A 27,449-nucleotide genomic window follows, 5' to 3' on the forward strand; every position below is an offset into this window, starting at 1 on the left:
AAAAAAAAAAAAAAAGAAAGCCGGGTAAGCAAACCACTTTGTCTGCTTCAGTTCTCTGCTCCAGGTTTCTGCTCTGATTTCCCTGAGGGATAGACTGTGATCAGGACACACAAGACTTTCGAACAAACTCTCTGCTTCCCAAGTTGCCTTTGGTAATGGTTTTTAACCACATCAATAGAGAGCAAACTAGGGTAAAAGGCAGAATGAGAGAAATGTATATCACGTTTGGAGTTTCACAAGAGACCTTCTATGTTGGTAGTAGGATTATCTGAAAAAAATAAAGATCAATTTTTTTTTTCGAAAAGCTGCACTTGGGTAAAAAGTTGAGAAAAAATTAAATATATATATATATATATATATATATATATATATATATATATATATATATATGAACTTCTCAATGTGCCTTGTCTGAAGAACTAAGAGTCAGGAGACCCTGGAGCAGAGATAGGAACACCGTGTTTATCTCTTAGGCCCATGTATTTGATCGCGTGGTCCTTAGCTGGTGGCAGTTTGGAGTTTGGGGAGATTGTAAACCTTTAGGCTGTGGTTTTAGCAGGAGAGAAACAATTAGGGTTTCTCAGAGGCAGGCCCTGAAGGTTCCTGCCGGAGTGCTCTAATGTCTGATCTTCCAACAGCCAACGAGCAACATTACAAGCTCTTTCCACCCCTTCTGGCCCACCTAAGCTGCAATGTCTTCCCCGCTCTGACCAGCTGTTGCCTGTGGACTTTGAGCCTTAAGTGGCTTCTGTCAGATATTTTGTCACAGAAGGCTACTAGCACCGTGGTCCAGCAGAGAGTGGAAAACGAAGTTCCAAGTGTCAGACTGATCTAGCAGGGTTGCTGCTGGAAGACAGCTTCCTACCCCATGGGCCTAATCATGGCTAGGAAACTTGGTGTGGGGCTATGGGTGAATATCAGAGACTTTAAAGGGATAGGCCTCCTTTTCAACAGGCGATCCCTCTCAGAGAAGGGAGAAAGGATGACATTCTAGAGCAAACCCTTGGTAGCCTTGACTACACTGGAAAGAGGTAGACTGTTCCAGAAAGGGCAGGACTGGGTCTTGTGGACCTTCCAACTGACTTTATCTTTGCTTCAACTACAATTTATCACCTCGATAGTTTTAGGCAGTACTGGAATATATCTCTATATCTCTACATATCCATGATAAAATTTAACATGTCCTCTGTTTTGTAGCCATTATCACTACTTGTAGGCTCTCTTAACTGTTTGATTTTCCAAGGACCAGGTAAAAAAACAAAGACAAATTTTAAATCACACAATTGCACATGTACACTATGTCCAGTCTTTACCTTTTCCTAATTCTGGAATTGCCAAGTACTCCTGAGAGGTATGGAATCTGATTTTAAAGTACATTTATCAGATGTTAGGTATCCAAATATAATGTCTTGATATATCAACCAACCTACGACCTGCAAGAACACTTCTGGAATTGGTCATTTAAACTATCTTTTGAAATTACTATACATGTCTTGATGTATACCCATGTATACCCATGACTTTATGGGTATCTAGTATTCATTCTTTGAAGACAGACTTAATTTATGGTCAGAGCAGAATGTATCTTGAAGTCATAAGTAGATGAATGCAATGGGAAGATGAATTTCCTTGTGAGGGTAAGGGAACGGGTTGAAATGCCATTCTGAGTACAGTTCCAGAAAGAGAGCCCCAAATGCTATGAGGTAGGGTGGCAGGCGTGGGTCCGGGCATGAGATTCGATACAAAGCCCACTTTCACAAAGAACCTTCATTTCATAAAAATTCAAGAGTGCCTGGGAGAGAAGGTAGTTTTCATTTTTTGCCTTTACAATGACATACATACTTAGCCTCAGTCTGGACAGATTTAATAAAGGATGTCATTCTCTATGAAACATGTACATGACAGGGAGCATTTTATTGTTTATTTGAGCTAGCTCAGTGTAGTAATGGGGAGGGAGTGTGAGCCTCTTTAGGGATGGTGGCCGGAGGTTTTAGGTGGTATGGGGGTAGTGTCGCTGCAGTGGGGTGGGGCAGAGACTAGGGTGTGTTCCTGTCTTCACAGCACTCCTACTACCCAAGCATATGGTCTCCACCGACTTTCTTGCAAAGTGATAACTGGACTTTCCTGCAGGGTCACCTGGCAAGAGATAAATAGGCCTCTTATTCATAAACCGTGACCACAAAATTTTAATGAGGGCATCATGAATGAAGATCAGAATTATCCCAAGGGCTCAGAGAAATGATTTCAACCTTTCTGGGAGCACTTCCTATTCATTTGTGAAGACCTTGATGAGATAAAAGCATTTGACACTGGAGAGCAACAAAAATGATGGAGAGGACCAAGGCCTGGTTTACGAGGGAACATTAGCGGCAATAAAGCTCTGCTAATAACCCTGGGTGAGGCAAGCACCCGGCCAGATTACAGCTGCGTGCGGGAGCCTGATGTACAAGCCCTAGGATGAGAGGTTGGCCCCTGGAAGATGGAGAACTGTGAAATATGACAGGGACAGAAATACAAGAAGTGAGTTTTCAGAACTGAGTACATACACTAACGCACAGCCATGGGTAACTGGATTTGCTAAGAAACTTGGGAAGGAAAAACAAGAGACAAAAGAAAAAGATTGAAATAAAGAACAGACACACCAAGGTCATGAAAGGAACAAGCTCTGGGTAGAGGCTTCCCCCGGAGTCACAGTATACTCCAAGCCTCCTTGGTCACTAGCTACAGACTGGGTATGGGCACAGAAATGTGTAACTGAGAAGCTAAGATGAGATAAACCCAACTCACCGATATGCCAGCCACACCTGGGGGACCTGCTGGGCCTCGATCTCCCTGTTGGGATGAAGATAGAAATGGCTACTTATAATGATGTCTATTGACTCTTTTAGAATCATTGCTCAAAGAGTAATTTGATATCCGTTGTATATGGAGGAAAAACAAATCTCAAAGACTTACCGTTGGATCAAGAGTTACAGCCAGGCCTAAACACACACACACACACACACACACCACATACACACACACATACATGCACACACTCTCCACACACCACTCACACACAAACATACACACACACACACACACACACACACACACACACACACACACCCCACACGTGCACACATGTACAATCAAAACTAAATGTCCTCAACAGGTTGTCTTCATGTACTGACTGTTTATATAAGTGTGTGTAATAGTGAAGAAGATGCTGTGAATTTGAGAGTGTGGGGAGAGAAATGGGGGTAGAAATAATACAAATGCAGTACTAATATGTGTAATTCAAAGAAATTAGATTTGTAAAGCTTTGTTTGGGTATGCTAAGGGCTACTGATATTAGCATGTACGAAGAAAGCTAGGAGAGCAGAAAACAATGAAGGCACAATTGAACCTGTTGCCATCCCTTCCTCTAGATAATGAAGCAATCCATAACCCTAATGAAAAACATTATTCATAATATTCCTTTGACTTATTTTAAGAGGAAACCATACATTCTTACAGCTAAAGCTAGTTAATATTTAAAATTCTACCCCATAATAACCATCATTACTGTGACCTGAAAGATTAATCGTACTGAATGTTTTCTAAAAATCCCTTCTTAACCTCATCCCATTGGATGCAAAGGTTAGAATAGAAAGATCGAGGATCGAAGATCTCCAGTTCTCCTCTGCTGACCCATTAGAAAACCCATTTAATTGCTCTGAGAAACAGAATGAGTCGGGTGCTTTTCAAGAGGCCATGTGGTGTTCTAGGTACAGTTGACAGTGTCTCATATGCTGGTGGTTACACATGGGATAATACAATGTCATTTTTTAAATAAAGATGTATTGATTGATTGATTATTGATTGATTGATTATTTAATGTATGACTACTCTATCTGCATGTATATCTGCTTGCCGGAAGAGAGCAGTAGATCCCATTACTGATGGTTGTGAGCCACCATGCTGTGTTTTACTGTAGGATGGCCATGGTGATAATACGCTGTTTATTTCACAGAACTTAGAGGAATTAGATTTCTAATATTCTTGTCCCAGAGAAATATCCATTGTTGGAAATGTTTATATCACAGCAACACTGATATGACCTCTATCCACTGTATATACATATAGCAACTTCAAAGTTCACCTCTATTATGGGTCAACTAAAATTTAAGGAAAAAAAAAACAATTAGGAAAAGGATATACTCATGTAATTTTCATTTGTTTTTATCTTGAATATACTGTAATGCTTCATCCAGTGGAAATTAGCACATATATAGTAAATACTAATGCTCAGAAGGCCTCCAGTTTTGAGACTCCTCACACCCTTGGATTCTCGTTTCCCTAATCGTCTTGCCTCGTGTGTTCATTGTTACATCTGAGGTACTGTCAATCTTTACATGCCTCCCAGCATCTCATTCTCAAACATTCTCAAACATTTGGTCACCAGCATCCCAAGACCCTTGATTCACTTATGGTTCAAAGTTTTCATTCTCCTTCACTCCCTTGTATGGTCTGATTCTTTTATGCCCAGTTAAAATTCTGTAGTCATTTGCTTTCATCTCTCCCTGTTGTTAACATTAATCTCCTCTTCAGATATCTGTACTTAAGTGCTCACATATGAAAGCTAGGGCATTGTTTAAACCCATTCGTCTACTGTTCTTTATCTTTACTTGAAAGCCTCACTTGGCTGCAGAGGTGTGAGTATTTGTGAGGACTGGTCTGACTATGCTTAGTGACCTCATGCTTCTTCATACGTCCTTCTTTCAGTTCCTGACTACCTGTCATGCTAGTTGCTTAGTCATGGAACTTGGAATCTTCCTTGACAACTCTTTATTCCTTACTCTCATCCAATCCATCAGAAAACCCTGTTTATTCTTTCTTCAAACTGTGTCAATAATCTGCTCATTTCTTCCTCTAACCACTATATCTACTTTGAACCAACCAACATCAGCTTCCCTCTGGAATGGTCTGCGCTCTAGTTCCTCAAAGGCCCATGTGTTGAAGATTTGCTCTCCAACCTGTGGTGCCCCTGGGAGATGGTGGAACCTTTAGTCTATGAAGCCTCATAGGACAGCATCAGGTCATTGGAGGGGTGATCTGAGATCACAGCCCTCTCTTGTCTCTAGTTCTTTGCTTTCTGGCTATCACATCCTCTTATGTATTGTACTTCCTCACCAGATCCCCAAAAGCAATGAGACCAGTCAGGGGAGGAAACCTCCCAAGCCATGAGCTGAAACAACAGTTTCCTCTTTATAGGCATCTGTTCCAAAGTTGACAAACACCATCTTCTAGCTGGCTTTGCTTCCTTCCAACCATTTGGTTGGCTGTGTTGTTCTTATCAATGGCTATGGGTTTTGCTTAGAGTCTTTACAATGGCAGATAACCCTCTTTGTTCATGCTTATTTAGCTTCCCTGCTTTGAAGCATGAGTTTACTTATTTTCTAATACACCATGAACCAAGATAAACCTACCAATCCCACATCTGTGTGACAACTTTCATCAAAATTACTAGATGTTCTGGTTAGTTTATGACAACTTAAGACAGACTAAAGTCAGCCAGGAAGAGGAAATCTTAGCTGAGGAATTGCTTTCAACAGAGTGGCTCAATAGGCCTGTCTGCTGCGCATTTTCTTAGTTAATGATGGATGTGGGAGGGCCCAGCCTACTGAGTGGATGTCCCCACTGGGCAGGTGGTCCTGGGTTGTCTGAAAACATCCGCTGAGCAAGTTAAGGAAAGCAAGTTAGTAAGCAGTACTCTTCCACAGCTTCTTCAGTTTCTGCCTCCAGGTTCCTGCTGGAGCTTCTGCCCTCACTTCTCTTGATGGTGGAGTGTGATATGGAAGCGTAAGCCAAATAAACTCCTTTGTTCTTCCAAGTTGCTTCTGGTGAGAATGTTTTATCACAGCCACAGAAAGCAAGCTAGAAGACTAGATTTTGCTGGAGCTTACCTCGATCTCTCACATCCCTTGTAGCTTCGGATACAGACAGCACTGTTCTTCCAGTGGCCACACTGAGCAGCACTGCTCGATGTGCGGAGAGCTAGCTTTCTATGATATCCCCACTTCTCAGACCTCATACCCAAGACTTCGGCATTCACACACTCACCTTCCTGTTACCTCCGGAGGAGGTGGCCTGTCTCAGGATCTTAACATCTGTTGTTTCTGCTCCATGTGGCTAACTCACCTCCTTTAAGTCACTGTACAGCTCTTGCTTCCTTGGATATCATATGATTACTGTAGGGACCCCTACCCCAAGCATGCATACTGCCCTTTAATCCATTCTACTTTTCAAAAGAGGGTTAATTCAGTCATTTAATGTGCATCTGGTTTTATATGTTTTTGGTGATGATTGTGGATTGTCTAGAGTTACAGACAGTTGGGAGCTGCCATATAGGTGCTGAGAATTGAACCTGGGTCCTCAGAAAGGGTAGACAGTGCTCTTAACCACTGAGCCATCTCTCTGGACCTGGACCATTCTACTTTAATTTCTTTCTGATATCATTTTTTTTATCCTGCAATTTATACAGTTAGTTCCTGTTTCCTTCCTTAGAAAATGAGTCTTGTAAGTATGAAAGATTCATTTCCTTAAACATTCATTTTATGTTTAATGAAACAGTTATTGGCATGAGAAGAGGTAAATACACATTTCTGAATATGAGCAAATACATTTTTAACTTCTGTGCTTACCTTTACACCAGGAAATCCTTCTAGTCCTGGCAAGCCCATTGCACCAGGCTCTCCCTATAAAGAGGAACAATGACCAAAGGTTTATAATCAATGGTTTAAAGTCAGGGTCTCTATGCCCTATGCTCCTCAATTCTGATTTGAAACTTGGCAAGGGAACGGTATCCTCTTTTTCCAAATTAGGTATATGAAAATAGTTTGGGAATTAAAGCTATTCTCCAGGCATGAGTCCATTTTCTGATTAATTGTTTTTATTCTGATTAAGGATCTAATCAGGATGAATCCCTCTAGTATATTAATAACTCCAATTTTAGTAAGAATTAAAATGAAAAGCAGATTTTAATAAAGTTTGCCAATTTGTGAGGCACCTGGGGCTGCTGGCTTATGATATAATAAGATTGAACTCTTTATGAGCGAATGAAGCTGGAGCTCTCAAAGCAGAGCATGTAGCATCCTTAATGCAATTGTAAATGCTTAGGAAGATAGCCCTAGGAATGGTACCTTCAGTCATTCTAGGTCATTGCTCAAGCTGACATGGACTGAGAGGAGATAGGCAGCATTGAAAAAAAACAAAGCTAGATAAACAAACAAACTATATATATATATATATATATATATATTCTAGTGCATGGTCTCAGACTATAGGTCTTTAAGTAAGCTATTTGGAAAAATCTATGTTGAAAGATGCTGATTATTTGAACAAATAAACATTGTGATCAAGAAGGATGTAGAGTTGATCCAGAGAGAGGCTCAGCAGTTAAGAGCATTGGTTGCTCTTGTGGAAGACCTTGGTTCAGTTCCCAGCACCCACAAGGTACCTCACAACCACCGTAACTCCAGTCCCAAGGGATACAATGCCCTCTTCTGGCCTCTTGTGGGTACTGCATGCATGTTGTGCATGGGTATATGCAAGCCAAGCACAGAAAAACAAACAAGTCTTTAGAAAAATAGATAAATAGATAAAGTGGAGTTATCTGATAATTTCTTATAAGTTAATTACTATTAACTGAAAATATATTCTTTGGACAATAGATATTTTAAACGTAACAACACTGGCTGAGTTTGGTGGTGCATGCCTTTAATCCTGGCATCTAGGAAGCAGAAGCAGAGGCAGGAGAATCTCAGGTCATTGTGAGTTCCAACATAGCATGGCCTATAAAGAGAGTTTCCCAGCTAGCCAGGGCTTCACAGTGAGACCTTGTCTCAAAACGAACAAACAAACAAACAATGTAACACAGAATAGCAACCTTTTCAATGGTATTCTCTGTAGATGTATTTTTGTATACATGATACAAATCTGAAAGACTTCTAAAGCTATACACCCATTATTGCTTATTCCCTACTACACACTACTAAACAAGTGAGCACACAATTTGCTGTCTTTATGTTTCAGAATTTAAAAAAAATTCTCACTAGTATATAACCTGTCAATCACAAGAATAAATGTTAAAAAGGTGTTCAGATTATATTCTGTGTGAGTCAGTATGAAGGAGGCCCCAAGTTATTGATGCATGGAATATAACTCAGTATCATGTCTCTTTGTTTACACTTTCAATAGTCTTTCCTTAGGATAGGAGAAACAATCAATTAATTAATCAGCATTTGTTTGAGAGTACATAGTAATTAAATATTTAATTGAAATCACTTAGACATTGAACAGCTAAGGAAAAAAGTGGTCTGTGTCAGGAAATCATCCAATTATTAGCACATTCAACCGAAGGTAATTTTTTCCTCTAGAAAGGCTTATTCAGAAGATTATTATTGCTGTGTGTTGTATGTTGAATCTTAAAGATCCTCCCGAAGTGCATGAGTTTAAGGGCTGATCTGCGATGTGTCTGCACACGGAAGAGGGGATCATGAGGGCTTTGACCACATTAGTTAACCCATTATAGACTTATAGCTTAATAGGCTGTAGGAACAGGGTTTGGTTATAATGGAAAGATGTCTTTTGCTCTGGGCCACCCTGAGACTAGCAGTTTACCCTCCCTAAGTACATATTCTGACTCACCACAGGCCAGACAATGGTCTGAAACCTTTGGAACTGTCAGTCAAAACAATGATTTCCTCCTTCTGAATGGTTTATCTCAAGTGTTTTGTCACAGTGACACGAAGCTGACTTAACATGTCATGTAACTTGAAGAACACCCAGAGAGGACATTTTCCCCATCCACCTCATCCGTGTTTCCTTTTAAAATATGTACTTGGATAGTACAGTTCTCTCACTCCTGGCTTATTCCTGTGCCATGGGAGTGTGGTTTCTTCAGACCCAGCAGATGATGGGTGACAATGAGTGTGATATGTGGTGTGTATAGGGATATAGGACACGAGGGAGTAATTTCAGGGAATTTTGTTTGTATGGTAAGTGTGGATGTTCACACAATATTTAATCCCATGGCTTTATATCTCTGTTTTTGTGTTTCATTCACACAAGCTCACAGTCTAAACAGAGACTACTCTATTCTTCAGCTGGCTTTTTATTACTTGTTCTGTTGCAGCTAAGAAATATGGGACTGAATTTCTTCAAATTTTACTGAAACAGTCTTTATATTTTGACCAGCTTCTTCTTCTTCTTCTTCTCCTTCTCCTTCTCCTTCTCCTTCTCCTTCTCCTTCTTCTTCTTCTTCTTCCTCTTCTCCTTCTTTTGTTTTTTTTGAGATAGGGCTTCTCTGTGTATCCCTGGCTGTCCTGGAACTCACTCTGTAGTCCAGGCTGGCCTTGAACTCAAAAATCTGTCTGCCTCTGCCTCCCAAGTGTTGGGATTGAAGGCATGCACCACCACTGCCCGGCTTTTGACCAGCTTCTTTCCAGTGCTAATCAATTGTAATTTACTATTTAGTATGACATTTATTTTTTTTACTCTAATCTGCCAATTATTAACATTAGAACTTAAAGAGTGTCCTAGAAAAGTCAATGAAAAGTCTAAATTTATCTCTGTGACTCAGAGGGGGTGCTGTTTTAAAAGTCCATAAGTAAGAATAGGGGGAAATTTTTATCAATATAATGAAAAATAGAAATAAAAAATGAACAATATATTTCTAGATGAACATATATGATAGTATTTTAAAAGTTGCAAACTTCCATATGACACATTTGGGATTCAGAATATAGTACTAAGGACTTGAAATAATTATTTTAGGGTAAATCAAATAGACATCTAATATATACTGCCAAGTAACAATGATAGCTTCCTTGATAACTATCTTTTGAAAAAGTCCATTTCCATGGTGTGTCTTTTTTCTGGTTTAACATTTTTTCTTTCAGACAGTTTTACCAACTTCTACTATTATGATAAAATGACTTTTTTTTTTTTCACGTAGCAATGAAAAGTGGTTGGGAAGCTTATCTCACTATTAGATACATTTAAGTTTCACTTCTTTCCTTGGAGGTTGAAAGAATATACAAATGGGACATGAACGATGGACTATTTGCTTGGAAAGGACACAGCAGGAAAAGAAATGCCAAAGGTTAGAAGGAATCTAATTGAATCTGGCAGAGCTTTCATAGGGATGCTCCACGGTTGAAAAAGATGCTGAGAACAATTATCATCCTTGGGGTGGCTGGAGGACATGATCTCCTTCTTTGCTGAGTGTGAACCTCCTGCAGTCTTCCACTCAAGAGACAGGGTTATGACAGTCTACGCTCCCTGAAGAATAATTGCCCAAGACTTGCAAAGTAAATAAACAGCCCTCTCCCCTTTTCTGGTTGGTGAGATGTCAGACATAGTAAGGGATTTCTCTCCCTTAAGTATTTCTCTTCCACAAGCTACTTTAAATTGCATCAATCATCCGAAGAAGGCCGTCAGAGGAAAGTGTTCCATTTATCAAGGGCGTTCTATGTGCATCAGAGGACGATTTTTAAAACCCGCTGATGGAAAGAGCAGAGCCTCAAGGGCAGGCACAGAATGGAGACTAAAGCATCCCGAAAATAAAGAACACATTTGCTGACATTTCTTCATTTGCTTGCTTGTCTGACACATTCCCTGCTACACACCTAAGATGGCAGCCTGTGTTTGCTTGGTGCCTTTTCGAGTGTTAACAAAGACTACACAGAAGTTGGATCATACATACCACTGGGCCAGGATCACCTTTGGGGCCCTGGAAGAAAAGTGTAGAAAGATAGTTTAATTATGACTAAGCTACCATCATAGCATTTGAAGCACTTTTTTTCAGATTCTTGTTAACAAACGTAAGGATGGTACATATTTTGCTTTTGCTGAAGTTTAGATTTAGAGTAAAGTTTAGAAACATAATTTGAGGTCTAGAGAGATGTCTCAGTAGTTAGGAGCACATAATGTTCTTCTATAGGACTTGAGTTCAGGCACCCGTGATGGTGGCTTATGACCACCTGTAACTAGCTCTAGGGAATCTAGCATCCTCTTCTGGCTCATACAGGAATTGCATGCAAATCCTATGCATATAACCCCCTCCTCCCAGCCCCCATCCACCTTATATCATTAAAATAAAATAACTCTAAAGAAACAAAATGGTGCTATTTCTATGAACATATTTGGACATTGATTTAGGACTTACATTAACTATAAGAAAAGAGACACCGCTACGCCCAATATTTTCCATAATTAAGGCTTTGCTCGCTGTTTCTTTCATTTAAATTTTCTTTACTCCTCTGTAAAACTGGGTGACATTTGTGACATTCAGTTTTCAGTGAGCTCAAAGGGGACTGGTCCCCCATCATTACTGTGACCCAGCTAAGGCAACTTAAAGCTAAAGCATCCGTACTTACTGGAGGGCCCGGAGGTCCTGGGTAACTGGGAACATTCACTCCTCCCTTCAAGAGAAGAGGAAACAGATGAGAAGAATGTATAGATTATAGATCTACAGATTGTAGGTAACTATATGTGGAGGTACCTGGATTTTATACAAACTGCTCATGCCATTTCCCTCGTTGAGCGGGACGCCCTTAGGAAAGAAACAAGGCACAAAAGTGAGCACGTGGAACCTCAGTCATTTTACCAAATGGTGTTCTTCCTGTGTTAACTTTTACTTACAGTTTTTCCTGTTCTATATTTAAGGTGAATTTAATACCATAAACCAAATACCAGTGTCGCAACATTTCAAAACACTGGTGAAAGCAGGAAGAGGAACCTGAGCTATGTCTGGAACACTCGGATGCTTCCGGTTGGGTTTGAATCATGTTTGGGTCTGGCAGAGGAGGCACTAATGCATTCAGATGAAAAATGTTATCTGCTTATTAAAATTCAGTGTCCGAATAGCCAGTTTCCTATTTCCAGGCTGTTGGCCTGCAGGCAGCCATGCAGTAGGACTGATGTAGATGTGAGTAGGGAACCATTTGGCAACTGCAAAGTGATGTTTCCCCACAGTCTCTTCAAGCCAAACAGAAAACTAAGGTGAATTGGAGGATAACTTCATTCACAACGCCTTGTGTGGATGCTTCTTCAAAAACATCTTTAATAACTGGGGAACAAGAACTTGCTCAAAACAAACAAACAAAGCAACAAGACTAAAACCCTGATGCGTAAATACGGAGCGTGAAACTGCACTCATTGTATAGCTTGAAAACTCTTGTCCATGTTTTCAAAAGTGCACATGAAACATTCAGTTTGGAAACACTTAGAAAGGATGACAGATTCTTAGGAAAAAAAATATGTTTTCAGTTTTTTTATACCTCAGCTGCAAAAATGAGGATGCCTTTATTTCATTACTGCTTGGGGATAATGGTAGAAGTAGCTGTCCCCAGAGAGCACCATTCACATTCATCTTCAAATCAGCAGTGACAGAAGAGGATGCTCAGTCCGTTTATCCTTTTATTGATTCCTCATTCATTTGGCAATAACTGAACATGGGCTATATTTTAGTATATTTAACAGATGTAAGAGACTTTTTTCTTTCTTTTTTAACAATTTGCCTCTATTTCTTTTTTTATTGGATATTTTCTTTATTTACATTTCAAATATTATCCCCTTTCCTGGTTTCCCTCCCAGAAAGACCCTATCCCATCTTTACTCCCCTGCTTCTACGAGAGTTTTCCTCTACCCACTCATACACTTCCACCTCCCCACCCTTGATTCCCCTACACTGGGGTATCTATCGAGCCTTCACAGGACCAAGGACCTTTCCTCCTATTGATGCCTGACAAGGCTATCCTCTGCAGAAGAGACTTATAAGAATGTTTCCCAGAGAAGATGTATATTCTGTTTTAAAAAAATAATCTAGAGATAAGAGGCAGATTTCTTAAGCCTCATAGAAAAGCACAGGTTTCTTTAATGGTCTCATGATATATTTTGCTTTTTTTCCCCCATTGAAGAAAGGACATATTTTAGAATCTGAACTCCATGAGTTATCTGTCTTGATTCTTGAAGGAAGGAAGTATCACATTCAGAATATGTTTAAGAAAGCAGAGACCAAGGCAGTTAATTTGTGTGTTAGACATACATCTGGGGGTCCTGGGTTTAAAAAAATATATATATATATCTGTACACAGACTCATAACGTACGCTTTAGTTTTCAGAAAGCTACTTTGAGACCCCACCTTTTCTCTGCTAAGTTTGGTTTCTTAAATTCCTAAGAGGTAATGCAGGAAATAACACGTGTGGTCCTCAGCTCTGCTGCTATTCGAACTTGGCCCCACACGAGGGCAGACTTGCCACAGAGAGAGAGAGAGAGGCCGCTCAGCTTTCCACAGCCTTCCTGAAAGAGTGCAAGTCTGTGTAGCTGACTAGGACAGAAGACATCCAGGGCTCTGGGGCATTTTCTCACTGTGTGCCATGAAAGTAGAATGTCCCCACGTCTCAGACATTACGTAGGGGGTGAACACAAACATCTTTGATAAAGCCAATGGCATGGCCTTTTATTATCTGTGAGGTTTTATGGTGGTCCAACTGTTTCTCCGTCCTTTGACAGGAGAGCCAGGCCAGACTCAGGTGTCCCGATTCCATGGAAAAGAAGTTCATAGAATACAAACAACCGTAAACACTGTAGATTGTACCTGAGCGGAAATGGGGGCAGATCAGGCCTACCTAATATCATTTACACACACACACACACACACACACACACACACACACACACACACACACACACACACACAAACAGTTACAAAAGCACGCACACAACAGAAGATTTTGTTTATAAGCATCTAAGTAACCAAGGTATAAGTCATGCGTATTCAGAATTAAAACCTCAAACAACTCACAGGTGGTCCAGGAGGTCCAGGTTTCCCAGGGGGCCCCTCACTACCCTGCAAGAGAGACACAGGCCTGAATTAATGGTTTAGCCATTTCCACTCCAAGTCTGTGAACTAGGTTGCTCAAAGAGCAATCTTCTGAAATCACCATGGCTTGCCATTTTGATTCAGCCTTGCGGTCTTATTCTGCTTAGCTTGCTCCTTGACCCAGTAAAATACATTTCTCCACCCCAGCAAAGTGAATACTCCCTTTCAAGCCCATCTGGGTTCTTGCTGTGCAAACTCTAGGAACGACAGCTTCACTGGGGATAGAGCAGTTACGTGACCTGCCCCGGGCTTTGAGTACAGGTGGGGGAGTTTTTCCTCCTATGTGAGCATCGGGTATAGGGTAGAGTTAAAGCGAATAAACTGTGGGCTTTGAGCCTGTGGCTCTCTGGATTAGCCTTCGCTTTTGGCTTTTTCTTCACTACCTCCAGAACTAGGGCGATCATTATGGTAAATGTAACTGAAGTAGGAAATCACAACCGGTGTCATACCTGTTGGCTAATAGCAAACTCTACGACCAGGTGAGGTGTGTCTTACTGAGTGGAAGTGACTTTGCTATGACACTCTTTAAGGGAAATGGTCTGTAGAGTTTAAATAGCCACCAACTCCTGCTTATGGGAGGCATAAATCAAAAAACCAAAGGGATCTCCAATAATTGCTTACTGGACCAATAACTGTTCTGTGACTTTTTTTTTTTTTGAACTGAAACTTGTTAAGTGACTTTTACAGAGCACAGAAATCCTGACCAGTCCATAGTAAGCACTGTTGCAGCCCCTTTGGCTTTTTGACAGTTGTTCCTATAACTGCACTCTGCACTCTGCTTTTAGAATGGTATCATTATAAAATGTTCTAAGTCACATTTATCAGGGAGAGTGACAACACAGAGCATTCGAAGCCCAGGGATTTTGACGGACGTCAGTCCTCTTCCAGAACTGGACCGAAGATTTTTATCTCAGTACCCATCTGTTTCCTACCAACAAAGGAAAACATCACAAACCATATATTTATCAATATAAATAAACGGTAAAGTTTCTCACGCAATGCACTGCCTGAGAGCGTGTACGCTGAGTAAGCATGTTGTATCTTTCCCCAAACTGCTTTGATGGTTGCCGGCTCCCTCTGTTCTGCTGACCGCTGCCAATGTCCTTCAGAGCATTACATCACACTTCTCACGAGTCAACAAACAATATGTGCCTATTGAGAATACTTATTCCCCGCCTCCCCGGCACAATTAGAAGGAATATTCTCATTTGTGCCCTCAAGCTCATTTCAGTGTGGAATTCCCATTAACTTCAAAGGACAGTCAAGGGCCGAATAATTTTCATAGAAAATAGAGAAAAAGGGCTGGCAGGATAGAGATCCTTAAGATGGTAACAAGATAAAACTGTGCCGAGGTTCTCTAGCTCATTGTTTCTTTAAGTGTCTTGGGGATCTTTGGCTCCTCGATACCATCACGCTCCCTTTTGCTTGGAGCTGGCATCCTGGCAAGTGTGTGGGACATACTTAAGTGACTTATGTGTCTCTTTGCAATTATTTCCTTAATCAGAATAGCTTTAGCTATTTCACCCATTTGGTGGCTATGCCTGGACCATCACTGTAATGCCAAGAGAGCTCTTACACCATGACAGCTTGGTGCTCATGTGCTGGTGGTTTTCCCTCTCAACCACAGCACGGAGCCCAGCTGTGAGCTGTGATGGTTGGTCCTCACTGTCGGTTGGATGAGATTTAGAATCACCATAGCAACACACCTCTGGGTGGGTGTGTCTGTGTAGGAGGACCTACTCTGACTAAGGAGCATCATTATCACACAGGCTGGAGTCCCAACTGAATAAGGGAGCAGAAAAGTAGCGTTCATCTCTCTCTGCTTCTTGCCTACAGATGCGGTAGATGTAAACTCAAAACCTCAAGATCCTTCTTCTACCATGACCTCCCCACCATGATGAACTGCAGTCTTGAGCCCTCCCCACCTTTGGCTGTTTTTCTCAGATATTTTGACAACAGCAACTAAAGTAACTAATGTATTCTTCTTCCCGGAGAACATGGTTTTAGTGAATGGCTGCCAAGGCCTTCTAGGGACAGTATTACCAGATTGTCTCACAAGTCCTTTGATCCTTGCCTTGAGTAGCCAGCAAGGCATCATCTGGAGCCAGGGCTGGGGAGCTTATTTGGAATATTTGGGCTCTCCTCTCCTAAACTAAGCATGAATCCAACTCATAGGGTGATGAATTAGATGGGCCCTTTAGGAGACAGTTAGGTCTGGGGTGGAACTTTCATGAATGGGATCAGTGCCCTTATATAGAAGGCCAAGAGAGCTTAGTTACAGTTGAACTACACAAAAACTCATTTAGAACATGCCCTTTGTGAACAAGAAAATGGATCCTGCCAGCTCCCCAAACCACAAGTGCTTTGGTTGGAGATTTTCTAGCTTCTGAGACTTTGAAAGATGTTGTTTAGAGCCAATTTATACTTTCTTTTTATACAAAAGCCCAATGAGAGTGAGACAGCCATAGCTGGAAGTCTCTGATACATTACAATCCATCTCTTTAGGAGGCTTGAACTAGTCACCCTTCCTCACAGATGGATGTCTCAGCTTCTGAACCAAGTTTTAATTTTCTATCTCCAAACCCAGAGCTCTCATCTATGAATACCTGTGTTTGGACCCACTTTTAGACCAACATCTTTACAAGTCCACTCCATGAATAGCCACTGCCCAACATACATCATTTGTAGGCTGCACTTGATTGAATGGAGCTCACAGTAAATGGTCCCACCTTACCCCTAACCCAAGCCCCATTTTCCTTTGTACCTTGTCACCTTTTGCCCCAGTGGGACCAGGATGTCCAGTTCTTCCTGTTAAGCCCTGTGAAATGAAAATCTGAGTTTGTTTTGGAACCAACAAATCAATGGTCAAAAGGTGGTTGAAGGTGGTCGCTTAAACTTACTCATTTCAAAGGTCATTTGATCCTAATTAAATTGGTTCTACAGGCTTATAGTTCTTCAGACTGATACAGCAGCCTGTGTTCTCCTGATAAGCCCTTGGAAGGTTAAAATTTCTATCTGTGGGGTTTTTTTTTCACCTTGGTTAACCACATTTAATGACCTTAATTGAAACCTTTTGATACACTTAAGAATTTAGCCTTGCTGTTTAAATGCCAATTTACATAAAACATCTTTCTAAATGAGGTATAATTTTGGTAGCGATCAACATCTTAAATACTCCAGTACTGGGCAGAATGAAAAATGTGCATACTGAGTTATGTGATCTGCATTGTAAAAAGGAAAACAAAAGTTAATCTTAATTTTCGTTGAGAGTAGAATTAACAGTAATTCTTGTGGTTTCTTTTACAGTTCTCTTTCATAATTTTAAGTTTTACTATGTAGGTACAAGCATAAATGATAAACTTTTAGCTAAGACAAACCTATGACTCAAAATATTAAGGGATGATCACTTCTTATTTGAAAGATAAAAATAATTTACTGGCATAGGGACCTTAAGAGAAGAGACAGAGAGAAGTTGAGACATTGACTTTAGTGGAATTGGTTTAGCAAGTAAAATGCATTACTTGGGACAAACTTATACAAACATAATTTGTTGGTCTGAAACTCAAGTGTGATTGTGTGCCCCATCTTTTATCTGGCAATTGAACTTTAGGATTGCTTAGAATTAAACTTTAAATAAGAGATTGGGTTTGACAGGTTGGAAATGAAAGAAGATTCTATTCCAGGAAAACAAGATAACCAAAAGGCCATATTGTTGTGTTCAAGGGAGCAGCAGAAACAGAATTTTAAAAAATTCACATATAGGAATACAACAAATTAAAGCTGATAATCTTTGACCTGTTATTTTTCTTTAGAAAATTCTCAGCTTGCGTTGCATCTGAATATCTCTTCTAAGGTTAGTGCCAAAAATGTCTAACCAAGGAAAGAGTGTACTTGAGTATTCTATATCCAACAGAGTGAGAAGCAGCTCTTTGGTTTGGCAAAAATTCTGATGAGAAGTCTTCAGGACACTGAGCAGGCTTCAGTAATCTTATTTGAAAGCTGGAGGTGCTGGAGGAGGCTACTTTTCTAGGCAATGGCTGAGCTACACAGAGATAGAGCAGGAAGGGCACCAGGAATATTAATGTAGCATGCATCACTCCTACAGGCATGGCCTAAGAGGAAATCAGTCTTAGCAGATACTTACAGGGGGTCCAGTTGGGCCAGGAGCTCCAGAGAGGCCAGGAATTCCTTGAAGACCCTGAGGAAAAAAAAACCCAAAAAACAAAATTGTCAGATTTTGGTGTTAGGTGAATTTACTGCCAACCCCAGTGAGATTTCCAGCACTTTCAGAGGCTTTCTGGGGTTCAGATGGTGGACCATCTATAATACCCCTATGACCATACACCATATATAACACACACTATTACTTGGTGTGTTGTGGGAACAGACATAAGTTCTAGGTTTTTACCACTTTTTCTGTAAGAGGCTTAGATCACGTTTTAATTAGAGAAAAAATATTATTCACCTATTTGTAGTTTCAGATTTGTAGGAAATACATCAAGTTCTAGATGGAAGAGCTGGGGTTGTAGCTCAATGGCACAGTACTTGCCTAACAGTCATCAAGCTCAGGCTTTGACCTCCATCAGTATAAATACCAACCAAACAAATAAGCAAAAAACACACTAAGAAAGAAGACCCAAGTTCGGGATTGAATGGCACCATTCTTTCAAGAGTCAGTCTGTTTACTGAATAAAGTATTTTTATGTTACTCTAATGTTATTTGTTATATTAGAACTTCCCTTTCTACTGTTCTTAAGTGATGAATTTTTATGCCCATTATAAATATCAGGCAAAGTGACTGTGGTAAAATGACTGCATCTATATTTATGAGATGTCAACAGGGCTGAGCTAGATGGAGGTTCTTTGTACTGATAGGCTTAAGAATAAGTTCATTTTATCCTATACCAAAGAGATCACATATTGCTTCAGCTTTATTCATGAGATACTATGGTAGTAGTTTGAATGTGAATAGCTTTAATTAGCTCATATATTTGAGTGCTTGGTCTCTAGTTGGTAGGTAGTGGAACTGTTTTGGAAGGATTAGGAGGTTTGGCCTTGTGGGAGAAGGTGTGTCATTGGGGGTGGGGTGGGATTTGAGGTATCAAAAGCCTATATTAGGTCCAGACTCACTCTCTCTGTCTCCTGCTGTGGATCAGATGTAATAGCTCAGCTCCTTCTCCAGCACTATGCCTGCCTGCCTGCTGCTGTGCTTCCCACTGTGAACTTTGAAACAGTAAAAAAGTCCCCAATCATATTAATATTATTATTATTTTTAAATAAGTTGCTTTGGTCATGTGTTGGGACTCAAAAACTCCTGGCATCTCAGTCTCCATCTTGTCCCTGGGCCATCATCTGTTAATTAACACTCCTTTATTTCTTCCACTATCTTGCTTCTGTTTCCACGATTGACTCAGGACATTCTATGATAGGGGGTTTTCCAGATACCTTACAATGAGGATATTCCTTTCCGCACTTTTTACAATGAGGACATTCCTTTCTGGACATTTTACAATATGGGGATAGTCCTTTCCAGACATTGTACAATGGGGACATTCCATTTACATTAATGTGTAACCAAGCAATAATACTGGTTTGATTCATGCATCTGGGCAAATACCTTTGTGTTCTGTAGCTTTATAAACCCTTTGTTTCCCTAGAGTAAATTGAGACTTGAACAGAATTTTTGTCTTGTCTCCTTCCTTCACATCTCCTGATCTCAAATTTGTTGTTGTTGCTCCCTTCCCTTGAGAACCCCATTGTTTAAGTCCTGCAGGTTGGGGCAGTCATGGTATCTCTTTGTAGCAATAGTATCAGGAAAAAATCTTGTGCATGGTTGTATTGAAGAACATACTCATTCTTTCTTCAAGAATTTATCAACCCCATTGGCTTGCTGTGTGCACATATTTACACATGTGCATGTATGGACGACTCATCAGTATGATGGACCATCTCTTCATTTCCCAATTATCACATGTGTGAGTTTATAAACAGATTTGTAATTTTTTAAGTGGAAAGGACAATTTGCCATTGGGAATTATGCTTTTTAATGACTGAAGCTTATGAACATGTATGAGAAATTTCTTCATCTTAAAACATCCATATTTCCATAATTTTTCTACAATTATGTTTCAGGTATACTTATGCATATATCTTCCTTCCTCTGCTACTTTAAGTCTCAACTTTGAGTGAGTTTTCAGGTTGTCTAATTTATAAGCATGGGAGTCATTAACCTCTGATGATTGCATTAAACTTGAAAATAAACCCTACTACATAAGTAAAAACCATCTTTCTCAGCAGTCTTTCTCTCAGGTGCTCAAAATTCTATCACAAGAGGGAAAGCTGCTATGGAGGCATAAGGGGCAGTATAAAGATTTTATAAGACCCAATGGCTATTGAAGTAGGCTGACACTCAAGAGCAAGATGGCCAAATAGCACATAGTGCCAAATTCAAACTCAAATTAAAATCTATTGCATAGGCACTCAGCCATCATTGCTATACATTATGAATAATGACATTTTCATACCTTGTTTGTCATTTATTATCAGAAAATATTATATGAAGATATATAGTCAATAACTTTTCTCTGGCTAGGAAAGATAGGATGTGTGCTCGGTTAACACTTTGCAATTTGATGCTGAGCTGCACAGCAACATGAAGAACCTGGAGTAAGCTGCTTTTCAAAACATTGACAAATGGGTATTCCTCTAACTCACTGAATTAAAGTGATGTTTGTAAAATCGGGTCTCCAAGAGGTACCAATTTCCCTCTGTACCTTTTCTACTCAATGAAGAGTAGATGCCTTAGGTTTTGTAACATTAGAGACAAAGCATGCCTGTTATCACTGTGTAGTCTGTTGGACAGTTGCAAAGGTATATATTGTTGGTTACAGACAAATCAGCCAGGTGTGTAACTAAGGTATTCTTTCGGTGCAAGGTGATGATGCAGTCATTTGCTGTTATTGATATGTGCGAGAGACAAAAGCTGTGTTGAGCCAGGTTCATCCTTGGGAGGTAGAGAACAAAGGAAAAGGGCCTCCTGCACTCTAGTAAGTCCTCAGCAGAATTTTGTGTGATCCATGTCAAAGAGCACACAAAGTGTGTCTAAGAGAGAACACACTAAAATATTGAGGGATATTAACAATGGGTTCAGCTCACTGAGATGACAAAATACCTCACAGAATCAATAAAAATGAACTTCTTGTGAATTTAACAGAGTCACTCATAAAGAGCTCCAATCGCAATTATTTCTCAATTCCCTTGTTTTTTTATTACCCTCTCAATTGCCGCTTAAGCCCACCTCTTGAATCTAGGCAGTTAAAACCTGCCTGCCTGTTAAAACCCATTGCTGTGCTTATCCTTTACAGAAACCTTCTGTGGAACTCGAGGAAGCAGAAGCTCATTAATTTTTACTTGTTTTCAAAACAAATGCCTTTAATGTTTTATTTATAAATGAAAATAAATGCCATATTTCTCATTCTTTAATTTTTTAACTTGGAAAACAATCCCAAGCCAATCTTAAAGGTTTCCAGAACACAATGAATATCAATAAAAACAATAATAAATGATGATCGCTTGTAATGTGAAATACAGTTCCAACCAGGAAAATAGATCTATTTTACAGTGTCATAATTTCCCATTACTACCATCAAGGTTAATATATGCCAGATGGCTTTCTTACTTTCATTAAGAACTATTAGCACCAAAACTGCTTAAACTAACAGCAATTCATCATTCTAATTGGTTTTTCTAAGAGTTATGCAGGACAAGAATAATATCCTGAGCATCACTGTGGCTTACTGTCAGAAAATTACACCATTATCTCAAAACCACATCTGAGTTGGATGCTCGGTCCTGGGGGTGAGTGGATGACCTAAACCAGTCTACCCAGATCTTTAGCTTAGCTTATTTCTCCCAAGCATTTGGAAGCTGAGCAATGACTTAGAGAAACCAAGGTTCTTAAAGTTGAATTGTGGTATAGAGAGTCCCCTGGCTCTCAGCTGGGCACTAAAGCTGCCCTTATTCCTTTGCTTGTTGATATACTCTCTCCATCTCTTAGCTTCTCTGAGGTTTCTATTTGTGATTACACTCTTCCTTTCTTTCCTGCAAGATTTAGGATAATTACCTGAAATCAGAAACCCCCATAACTTACATAGTAATCATTAGCCTTGATACTGTGTCTACACATCTACGAAACTTATGACAAGTAACGACACACGCCTTTAATCTCAGCTCTTGGGAGCCAGAGGCAGGCAGATTTCTGAGTTTGAGGCCAGCCTGGTCTACAGCATGAGTTCCAGGACAGCCAGGGCTACACATAGAAATGGTGTCTTGAAACCCCCCCCCCCCAAAAAAAAAAAGTATTATCTTAGGGATTTTTGACAAGGAAGCAAACAAAATAGCATAGAGGGCAGTTATCTTCCCAACTCAGGTGCTTTACGGCTCATTATTATCTAAGGGATCTAAGGGTCTCTGTGACATTTAGTTGAGATGTTTGAAGGCAACAAATGGTTGGACCATACTCCCAGGATAATAATTACATCAGCATCTTTCCTCTGTTTGATCAAGTTGAGTGAAGCAACAACAGAATCACTTACCTCATCGCCTTTCTCCCCATGTATTCCAGGGTAGCCCCGCTCTCCTTTGCTTCCCTAAGAAGACAGGAACTTCAGCTAATACTGGACCATTTCAGTGTCATTTGGAACAACTGGGTAAAGAAACTAACACTTCCTCCCATCAGAACCCCCAGGGTATGTCATTGGGACAGGACCAAAGTATAAAGCAATGGTAGCCTGCCCCACCTTGCAAAAGTAAGTTCTACTTTTTGTAGAGCTGGCAAATCTCACAGAAGACTTTCTTACCTTTGGCCCCTCTCTGCCTGGGAATCCTGGGGGACCTCGTGGCCCTACATCACCCTGGAAGACAGAGGGGTAACAGAGCTGTGAGGTGGGTACTTGGTAGAGCTGGGAGACATGCAATAAGCCACTCACCTTCCTGGCTGCAGGATCATATTTTCCAGGCTCCCCAGCTCCTCCTTCATCTCTGCTGTTGCTTTTCAGCCCAGGGACGTTGGCTTGACAGTTGCCACAGAAGTTCTAGTGAGTATAAAGACAACTTACTGAGAGGTTCATAAAACCTGTTTAAGAACCTAAGGTCTGATCTGCTTGAATCTTGCCAATGAGTAATTGTAAGGCCATTCTTGCTTTCAGAGACCTATGTATCCAATTTGGAAGACAACTTTTTTTGAGGTTAAAAACATTGACAAACCTAATCATTAATCTTGGTTTATAATACTGGTGAACATGTTCCTAAAAACAAAAACACCACAATACATTTCTGATGCCATTTCAATGGAAAATTCCCAGTAAATAATGAGGGTGGGGAATGTAATTTGAGAACACAATCTGAGTTTTAACTTTTTTAGCATGTTGAGGAAGGGTAGCCATATTAAAGTTTAGATTAAGCAGCAAGATTAAATAGCATATCAAACTAATAGCCCAAGTAGTGGAAATACAATCAGAAAAAAGACAGGAAAAAAAATTTCTGATTTGAAAGGGGAGGAGTTGGGGAGCCACCACTGGGTCTGCTAACATCTGTCAGTGGAGGCATCCTTGGGAAGAACAGGAATTTGAGGGTCTTCGACTTGACCCAGGGCCAAATCTATGAGGAGACAGGAAACCTCAGTGGAATCAGCATTCCACTGACTTCACCACAACCCTTAGTGATCTGCAGAGGCTAGAGTCTAAGTGTCTTTGCTTCTAAAAGGAATGGAGATTTGTCATTGATAAAAAAAAAAAAATTGTCAAGAAAAACTAAAGCCATTCATAACCAACACTTTTGGCCCAATAAATATCTGGTTCCCAGAAATATATTCCTTGGCACACAAATATATGTGATGTTAAGAAGGATCTTGGCCTCAGAAATGCTAGATTCAGCTCTGGAATGGTTCTTTCTAGGGTTCAAATATGTATAATGCTACTGGAATCGAGTGTATAGTTGGTCAAACAGTTTTACCACCTAGATCATTCCATGGGACTCTCTAGTTGATAGAAGAATTTAAAAACACGCATAAAGTTGTAGAAGCACCATGCAGCAATGGAAAAGGTGGAACTCAAGAGAATCAGGAGAGTTTCCATATTTCAAGATTTATAAAAAAAGATGTATTATGACTGTAGACACACACACACACACACAAACATATACACATACACTTTCTCAAAATAGAGCAAAACCTTAGAATACTGATTTCAGAAACAACCTCAAATAGATGATTGCACTGATGACTTTAGTAAAATTTGACAGATAATAAGATAAAATTATCTTAAATATTTTTAATATTATCTTAATATTAAAAAGGATGATAATTGTTATACTCAACAGAAACTTCTTAGATTCATTTGGCATTGGTCTCATTTTCTTTGGTTAGATAAAGCAGAATATTAAAACAAGGGCAATTGGTTTTAATAAAGGTTCTTGAAAAAAATGCAATATTATTTTGTAGAAATGATTAAGATGCGTTCATCATTAGCCAACACACATTATAATTCAAAGGGGACCCCACACACTGATTAACCCAGAAGATCTGGGAGGGAGGGCTTGGTTTTAGAATTATTCTAATTCTTCTCAGTGTTCTACCTGGAGTCATCTTAGAAAACAGAAGGCAGTTACCACCTTGTTAAAGACTCAACACTAGTTGCTTGAGTTAGCATGCTGGGTTATAGGGTCAGGATTTAACATTATGTTATAAAATTGTATTCACCATTCATCAAATTCTTGAACTAGATTTTTGGATGGGAGTTACTTGTTTCCCCCTTCTGCTGAATAAAGCTAGTTTGGGTCATCTAGCTGCCTGCATCCCACCAGGACTTACTGAGGTGATTCTGGGACTGGAAGAGTAGTGTAGAGGAGGCTATCCTGGCAAGACTGCCTGTTCTTCCGAGACCCCTGAGGGTCTGGTTCTCTCTTAGCAGAGTCCACTCAGTATGTTGCCTGTTCTGTGAGTCATCCATATTCTATCCGAACATTAAGTTCTGGTTGAGTATACAAATTTCCCATCTTTCAAGAATTCAAGTGTCTAATTGCTGCAGTCCTGTCATTTCTCACATCATTGTTGTTACAAAGAGTCTAGGACATAATACCCAAGGGCATGGACTCCTGGGTCAACTTCACATTTATTAACTATGTGTCTGGGCAAATTGCTTAGTTCCTCTGAACTTCAAGTATCTTTGATGAGTGAGAATGGGGCTCCAGCCTGAGGTTATAACATTTTGGTAAAGACTAAATGAGAAGAAATAAGTAACATTGCATTAACTGGCATATAATTACAACTCAAAAAAAAAATAGAGAGCGATCTGAAACCCTCACAAATATTCTGTCTTAGAAAGACATATTGATTTTTTTGGAGTTCCTAATAACTACTCTAAAAAGTTTTTATATTAATATTTACATTTCTATATCTTTTCTGAAAACTTTATTTCCCCAATCAATATGTCCTCTAGACCATGTCTTTTGGTGGATTCAAGGCTATAACTATTTCTTCATGTTTACATGTAAGTTATCAGATAAATCATTAGAATGAACACAAGTTGAATAAGTGAAATATCTGGAAGTGTGAGTGGTATATATGCATATAGACAGGAAATGTAAGAGTGAAATCAACAGTTACATTTTCATTTGGGTTCACCTACTCTTACTAGACTACACAGAGACTATACATACAAAGCTTTACCCACTACCAAGACACCTCAGATCCCTCATATTTACTAATAAAATACAGCAAAGTATTTCAGAAAAAGATAGCAGCTGTGTTTCTGAGTAGTTAAAGTTGGATTAAAACTTGTTGTATTCTTGTTTAAGCCTCTTAAAGGCTGGAATTACAGGCATGTGCCACCATGTTTAGCCTCAGGCACTTTATGAGATACATAATCAGTAGAGATAATTTTTGTTTAACAGGATAGCAGATGCTAGGGCGATTGTTGGCTTTGGAATTTTATAGCTCATTCTGTGAAATTCCATGACATAAAAACTCAATCTGTAAGCTAGATGCACTGACTTTTATCTTGAGAGAGACCAGAGCTGACAGGGGGACAGGTATGATTCACAGCAGGAAGCCAGGGTGGGTAAACATCTAGAAAGAGGAAGCTATTGCTTCAGAGGAGGCAGGATCTATGGAAAGGTATCAATGATGTCACCCCTTCTGGTCTTTCATCTCAATACTGCCTTCCCTCCCATAGCCTTATCCACAATGTAAGACCCTGAATTTCAGAGTACTAAGAGTCATATAAATGCTAGAATTTAGAGTAGAACACAGCATTCTTCTGTCCTCCATATTTTCTAACATCTGAATTTGAATTTTTTGGGCTGAGCAGTTAATTCTATCTTTGGTAGAAAGTTCCCTTTGAACCTTTCCTGCCCACCAACACTGTAATTTCTTTTATAGCAAAACAATACCTTCAGAAGGGCGCCAATGTCTCCTAAGAGAGGAAGTGCGATCTGTAGTTAAGAGAGAAAAAACCCAAACCCATGGATATTTGCATATACATGAACATAATGCAATATGAACATAGAAATTAATATGGTTTTTTATTTTTTGTTTCGTATCTTTTTCACATTACATCCCAAGTACAGCTTTCCTTCCCTCTTCCTCTCCTCCCAGTCTCACCCTTGCAAATATCCCCCCTCCTAGTACCCCCTCCCATTATCTTCAGAGAAGGGACTGCCCCTCCTCCCAATCCCCAGGTACAACCCTACTGTAGGACAGCTAGTCCCAGCAGGACTAGGCACAGCCTCACTCACTGAGGCCCAAACAGGCAGTCCAGGTAAGGGAAGGGGATCCAATGTCAGGCAACACAGTCAGAGACAGCTCCCTGCTCCAATCGTTAGGGGACCCACATGAAGACCAAGCTGCACATCTGCTACAAATGTTTAGGGGGTCCTAAGTTCAGTCCCTGCAGGCTCTTTGGTTGGTGGTTCAGTCTCTGTGAATCCCCAAGGGACCAGATTAGTTGGTATATTTTTTTTTCTTAAAGTGACATGCTAGTTGAAGTTTGGGACATGGAACTTTAGTCTCACTATCGGACTCACTGGCTTAGCTTTATGTTTCATGGCATGTCATCCAGCACTGAAGGAGCCAGGATGTTAGACTATTCACTGTTCCTTCACCAAGAACATGTAAGCTCACCATGCATGCTTTGCTCATACATCTATATGTTGTAGCTTTACCACCTGGTAACCTCTATGTTTTCCCTATGCTGTTGGTTTCAAGTGATGTATAAAAGTAAAACGATCTGTTAAAAGGAAATCGCTCCTTCACCAAGTACATTATCGGGCTACTGAGAGGTATGTGGATGGCAGGGTGAGTCTGTCTTAAAGTTAGCTCTTATGGAAGCTCGGAAGAGCCTTCAGAGGGGCAAGACAGACACCTGGGGAACATGGGCTGTGTTTGCATTACAGGTCTTAAAATGTCCTTTCAGAGAGAAGCACAGTAATAAGCTGAGGGTTGTCTGTCTACAGGATCTGTGTGAGGGGCACAGTATTCAGTGA

At 40.0% G+C, this 27,449-nt stretch overlaps 1 protein-coding gene across 2 annotated transcripts in view; it reads right to left on the reverse strand.

The window, feature by feature from the left end:
• Col19a1 (collagen type XIX alpha 1 chain) overlaps window positions 1-27,449 on the reverse strand; it is a 329,256-nt gene that overhangs the window by 28,707 nt on the left and 273,100 nt on the right. The window contains exons 29-40 of one of the 2 annotated variants that reach the window (XM_031367063.1): window positions 26,358-26,399; window positions 22,898-23,002; window positions 22,769-22,822; window positions 22,505-22,558; window positions 18,055-18,108; window positions 16,675-16,728; window positions 13,833-13,877; window positions 11,528-11,578; window positions 11,403-11,447; window positions 10,730-10,756; window positions 6,666-6,719; window positions 2,788-2,832 (exon numbers count right to left, since the gene is read on the reverse strand). In XM_031367063.1, the coding sequence (XP_031222923.1) occupies window positions 2,788-2,832; window positions 6,666-6,719; window positions 10,730-10,756; window positions 11,403-11,447; window positions 11,528-11,578; window positions 13,833-13,877; window positions 16,675-16,728; window positions 18,055-18,108; window positions 22,505-22,558; window positions 22,769-22,822; window positions 22,898-23,002; window positions 26,358-26,399 (630 nt within the window). The remainder of the gene's footprint in view (window positions 1-2,787; window positions 2,833-6,665; window positions 6,720-10,729; window positions 10,757-11,402; window positions 11,448-11,527; window positions 11,579-13,832; window positions 13,878-16,674; window positions 16,729-18,054; window positions 18,109-22,504; window positions 22,559-22,768; window positions 22,823-22,897; window positions 23,003-26,357; window positions 26,400-27,449) is intronic. The other variant, XM_031367064.1, reaches the window with a different exon arrangement.

This window comes from Mastomys coucha, unplaced genomic scaffold, assembly GCF_008632895.1.
Source record: "Mastomys coucha isolate ucsf_1 unplaced genomic scaffold, UCSF_Mcou_1 pScaffold14, whole genome shotgun sequence".
Classification (NCBI taxonomy): domain Eukaryota; kingdom Metazoa; phylum Chordata; class Mammalia; order Rodentia; family Muridae; genus Mastomys; species Mastomys coucha.